This window comes from Mastomys coucha, unplaced genomic scaffold (assembly GCF_008632895.1).
Source record: "Mastomys coucha isolate ucsf_1 unplaced genomic scaffold, UCSF_Mcou_1 pScaffold22, whole genome shotgun sequence".
Taxonomy (NCBI): Eukaryota; Metazoa; Chordata; class Mammalia; order Rodentia; family Muridae; genus Mastomys; species Mastomys coucha.
Genome location: NW_022196905.1, coordinates 129,949,011 through 129,954,628, shown reverse-complemented (window position 1 = coordinate 129,954,628; position 5,618 = coordinate 129,949,011). Strand labels below are relative to the sequence as shown.

The window sequence follows — 5,618 nt, the reverse complement described above, 5'->3', positions numbered from 1 at the left end:
GGAAGGGAGGGTGCCTCAGGGGGCAAGATGAGGTGGGTTTGATGAAGCTGAGGATTTATGGTGAAGTGAAGAAAGGGGCACATTAGGGAGCAGAGGAGAACTGGGGAGACGCGAGGAGCCACCGCGAATGTTCCAATAGGGGAGAAGCCCAGTAAATGCAGGACCGGGCGGGCCCAGGCGGGGCGTGCGCATGCGCGATTGGGCGGTGACTCTTACGTCACTCGTGTAGGCGGGACCGCAGGGGGTTGTCCGCCCGCGGCACGCATTGGAGCCGCAGCCTCCTTGCGCCGGGTCCCGCGGTCGCAGCTCGTGCCGCCTCCTTCTCGTCCTCGCCTCGGCAGCTCGCGACGTGGGTCGGTCCCTCCGACACACGAGCTCCAAGCCGCTCTTCTCTTTCCCTAAAGCCCTTCAAGGCGGGTCTTCGGTTTCCCTTCTTTCCAGCCGACCCTCTTCAGCCTCGTGAAGATGGTGGACCGCGAGCAACTGGTGCAGAAAGCCCGGCTGGCCGAGCAGGCGGAGCGCTACGACGATATGGCCGCGGCCATGAAGAACGTGAGTGTCTCCTCCCCTCCCCCCTGCCTCGCCCCAGCCTCTCCCGACACCGCGTTCCTCGGCGTGGAAGGCATGCTCAGGGGCATGTCGTCTTGTCACGACTGTAGAGGGGTCACCTCTCCATCTCGCTCCTTGGAGGGATTGGGGACGGGTCATGCACCCGAGTGGTGACGCGGCCTCTTTCCCAGCCTCTCCCGAGTTCGGGGCTGGGGCGGGGTCTTGCGTGGCTGGTCTCCGCTGTGGGGTGGGGGGTCTCTCTGTGACCCTGAATGTCCAGAGACCTGAGTTGGGGGCCGTGCGCATCCTTTGTGCCCCACTTCCCCTCCTCCCAGCTTAGGCGTGGGGGCGGGGGGACCGCATGGATGCGGTTCCTCTTTCTCTCCCTGGTGTCTGGGCGGCGCCTTCCCCATTCACTCAGCAGGTCTCCCAGTTTGCCGCCTCCCCACTCCATCACTCCCCCCCCATCTTCCCCCACTGACACATCCCTTAAAGACATTTCAGAAAGAAAAAAAATGTAGACCCCCCCCCCTAAAATAAAGAAAAACCAAACCCAGCCTCAATGATGTAAAATCGAAACCACCTTGCTCACGTTTTTTCTTAACAAAAGACTTCCTTTTAACCATTCCCCATGCAAGTCTGTTGGGAAGGGAGGGATGTGTGTGTCTCTGGCATTCCCATTCATGGCCCTCTGTATGGCATCTCATTTTATTTTCCATTTTAAAGGGTTAAATATAATGTCTTTGAATGTTAACTGACTGAGACATGCAGTTTCTCTTTTAATTGCAGGCACGAGTCTGCAGAAATTCGTTTGAATGTAAAAAAAATATTCTGTCTGATCTGATACTGCAAACAAAGCGGTGGTGGGAGGCAGTATCAAGTCATTCCAGAAGATTCTGCATTTGTCATATTGCAGAGAGCCTAGACTGGGTGGAGGCTGGGAGGAGTTATTTTAAAGGGGAAAAAGTCTTTTTTAAAAAAATATTTTTTTTGTTAAATGTATCTGAGGCTTTTTTTTTCTGACCTAATGCATTCTCATTCTGACAAGAAGAGAATACTGTCGCATTTTTGCCTGAGATGCAAAATCCTAACTAGTTGCACCATTTTGTCAGTTACTCTCAATTTATTAATGAATCGGGGACCATTTTGCCAGCAGAGGGGGGGGAGAAGAGTCCTGAATATTGCAAAATTCAGTAGAAAAATTAATATTTGGGTTTCCAAAAATTAATAATTGGGTTTTCCACTCTTTTAATTTCTAACTTCCTACCTTATGTAACAAAGGTTGTTAAATGCATCTCCAGTGTGAAGTGGGTGCTAGAGTGCTCCTTTCCTGATAAACCTTACAAATGAAACAGATTATTAATTTTAAATGATTTTTTTCTTGGTTTTTCAAAAGGCCAGGTGCTTATCCTTCCCTACTTAAATGAGCTACAGATGTTTTTCATTTTACAAAAAAAAAAAATTTGGTTTTAAAATCAGAAATACTATTGTATTAGTGTGTTGTTACAGTTGCCTTTATACAACAGTAACATGATTAAAGGATACAAGTTGGACTTCCAGTAGGTCACTAATGTTGGAAATGTCTTCAGTTTGTGATATCTAGTCTCTAATTTTCCCCTATTTCTAGTTCCACAGGAGAGCGAGTGACCTCGCACCTATATCCATAGCAACCCAGTGATGTCACACACAATGACACAGAGGCTGCAATGCACCTAAGGGCTGGTAGGGAGTTTTCATATGGCATTTGTCCAAGGTAAAGCAGAAATGAGCTGATAAGCCAGGTGGCATTCAACACTTCATCATCTACCAGAGGGGCCTTAGTCCCCAAAATAAAAATTTGATTTTTCTTTAGAAATGGGCAGTGACATCTAGACAAGCCCATTCACCTTACACTCCCAATAGCAAAAGTTGATAGGATACCTTAGTGTTTTAAGCATTCATCTCCCTTATTTTAAAAACCCCACAATGAGGAAATGCATGGATTTGTAAGTAAAAATGTCTCTGCGGTCATAGTGAAGAGGTGGGGTGTGCATTTAGGGTTATCTCAACGAAACAGGTTTTCATAAGAATCTTAAAGAATGATGGCTTCCTGCTGGCCATCTGCAATAGCTGTTGCGGAGTAAGAACCTAGTACAATATTTTCCATCTAAGTGTGGGAAGGTTGTATTTTACTGACAGTAATTTGGAAGGGAGAACCATTTGTAAAATAAAGTTTTTTTTTTTCTTAAAGTTTTCTCCAACCTGTTTTCTGTGGTTTTAAGGAAATCTACTCACTGTGAATTTTCACACAACACTTTGAAACAGGGTTGGTTCCTCAGTGTGGCAGCTCATCAAACTGCCAGTGTGTGAGTCCTGAGTTCAGGTCTCAGCACCAGAAAAATTGGAACAGCCCTCAGTTGAGAACTTAGCAGCATGAAGAAAGAAACTTCGTTTTACCACCCAGTTGAGCTCTCTGTAAGCTGAATCTTCAGTGATGAAGGGAACTAGGCTTAGTTGTATCTAGGGAAATTAATTCTGGGAATGCTGTGGCTGGAATTCGTGCACAGCCGTGTATGTGGGTGAATAGGATGGAGAGCCTGATGGCAGTATTCCGAAACGGGAGCTTTAGGTCATTTAAGATGAGTGTGTAATCTTGCATTTAAGCAGAGTGCCTGGATGGGTTCAACCTGATAGATGATCTCAGAGCTCCCCTTCATCCACATTTTCAGGTTCTGTCATCTCACTTTCTTTGGCCAGTCACCGTCCAAAATGATGAAAATGTAATAAAAGTCCTCAACCTCTCTCACAGTCTGTTGTTATAATTGTTCTGTTTTCTTATCAGCTCTTACTCTTTCCGTGCCTGTCTTAGAGATTAAATTTATCACAGGTATGTATGAGATATACAGTGTTTGGGATTAGCTGCAATTTCAGGCTTCTGCTGAGGATCTTGGGTGAAGGGGAGACCACAGGGCTAGTCTGTCTTAGGCTTTCAGTGGCCTCTTGAGAACACTATCCTGGGTGGGGGAGGAACAGGTTCTGTACTAGTCACTTCCCTGGAGTTATGGGTTAGGCGCTCTTAGCCGGGGGATCACGTTAGCAAATGTCTGCCTTAGTTACTTAAACAGGTCTTCCTGGTGGGATCAGCGGGTTTTAAAATCCTTAATCTCTGCAAATTCTGCAGGAGCCTGATCGATAACCATTGTCCTAATGGAGTGACAACCCCTTGCAGGCTCTTCTGAGCTGGAGCCCTGCCAGTTGTTCTCAGTTGTGTGGTGTAGGCATCTTGGAGTGGAGCTAGCATAAAACTTTGTTTCTCATGTTGTCCTTTACAAATGCTGAAATGAAGACTAAATGATTTTTTCCTTTCTGTCTTTAAGAATTACCAGCCATGTGTGCATAAGCCAGAGGACAACTTGCAGGAGTCAGTTCTCTTTCTACCATGTAGGTCTGGGGAGTTGAACTCAGGTCATAAGGCTTGCCAGTAAGCATCTTTACCTGCTGAGCCATCTCACCAGCCCCTAAGTACTTTTTTCACCCCCCAAATAATTGGGGAAAAAAATGTTCATGGTTTTCCTGAATTCTTTTGAGATAAAGGATGTGGTCAAATATGTATGTTACCATTATATTCTGATTAAAGGCAGACCCCAGCAGCTGGAATCCATGTGTAATACTTCAGAGGCTGTCATTTATAATGACTAATTCTATATTATTGAAAAGGAAGAAAATTAAGTTGTTTGGTTTTTCCTTTATTTATTTATTTATTTATTTATTTATTTATTTATTTGAGACAGGTTCTGACTGTGTAGACCAAGCTGGCCTTAAACTCAGTCTCCTGTTTTCAACCCTAGTCTGCCTAGTGCCAGAATTACAGGACCGACAACATTACACCCAACTGATACATACCAGGTCTTTTTTTATTATTATTATTATTATTTTGTTTTTAGATAAAAGTCAAAGCATATTAATTTAACCTAATCCCGTGAGAGAGTTTAACACTCACAGCTTTTTTTTTTTAAAGATTGATTAGATTTTATGTATATGAGTATACTATAGCTGTCGGTTGAGGTGGTTGTGAGCCATCCTGTGGTTGTTGGTAATTGAACTCATGACCTCTGCTCGCTCCGGCCCAAAGATTTATTTATTGTATGTAAGTAGCTGTCTTCAGACACACCAGAAGAGGACGTCAGATCTCTTTACAGGTGGTTGTGAGCCACCAGGTGGTTCCTGGGGTTTGAACTCAGGAACTTCAGAAGGGCAGTCAGTGCTCTTAACTGCTGAACCTTCTCTCCAGCCTCAACAGTCACAACTTAATGGCAATTGGTATTTCATACATCCTTAAGCAGCCATTGCCCCCAGTTCAAAAATGAAAGCTGGGTGTGGCTTGGGAGGTAGAGACAGGAACATACAGGACTACTTAAACCTGCCAAAAGGGAGTGAGACCAGGCCTTTGTCTAAAAAGATGCTGCTCTGGACTGCAGTTTGCTGGGTTTCAGAGTGAGATTACCTACTCTGGAATGTGCTCCCCACCACCCCTAGTCATTGGTAATTGGTTGTCCTTTATTTTTGGTTGTCTTTATTTTTGAACTCTATGAGTATCATAGAGCAGAGGAAAGAACCTAGCTTTTAGCTAGGTTTGTATTTCCATTTAAAGAGTCACAGTTCTTAAAAGCTATATGATGTTCATCTAAACAAACGAGCAATTCATCTGACATCCTAGCAAACTGTTAAGAAGCCTTGGGAGGTTGTGAAAACATGGCTGGCACTCCTACAAGCCCAAGGCCCACTCTTGTGAAAGACTAGCCTGCTGTGTGATAGTAGGTCTTTCATGAGTGCTCCCCAGGTAGTGACTGAGCCCGCTGAGCTGTTGAAGCTTGGCATTCTGAGTTGGGAGGAAGGGAATGTGTCTTGGTTACTAACCCAGTCCTATGGCTGTGGGCTCAGGAGAGTGTTTCTCCTCACTCACCTGCAGTTCTCCCAACCCCAACCCATTATCTGACTGGGCATCTGATTCTGTATTCCTACCAGTTCATGAGAAACATGGAAAGAATTTTTTTTTTCTTCCTTTCTTTTTTCTTTTTTTTTTTTTTTTT

General features: G+C 44.9%; 1 protein-coding gene across 1 annotated transcript in view; it reads left to right on the top strand.

Annotated features, from left to right (window-relative positions):
- The first annotated feature begins 227 nt into the window (after nucleotides 1-227).
- Nucleotides 228-5,618, top strand: part of Ywhag (tyrosine 3-monooxygenase/tryptophan 5-monooxygenase activation protein gamma) — a 29,247-nt gene continuing 23,856 nt past the window's right edge. Inside the window, exon 1 of the mRNA XM_031338251.1 lies at nucleotides 228-552. Within this exon, the coding sequence (XP_031194111.1) occupies nucleotides 466-552 (87 nt within the window). The 5' untranslated portion in view covers nucleotides 228-465. The remainder of the gene's footprint in view (nucleotides 553-5,618) is intronic.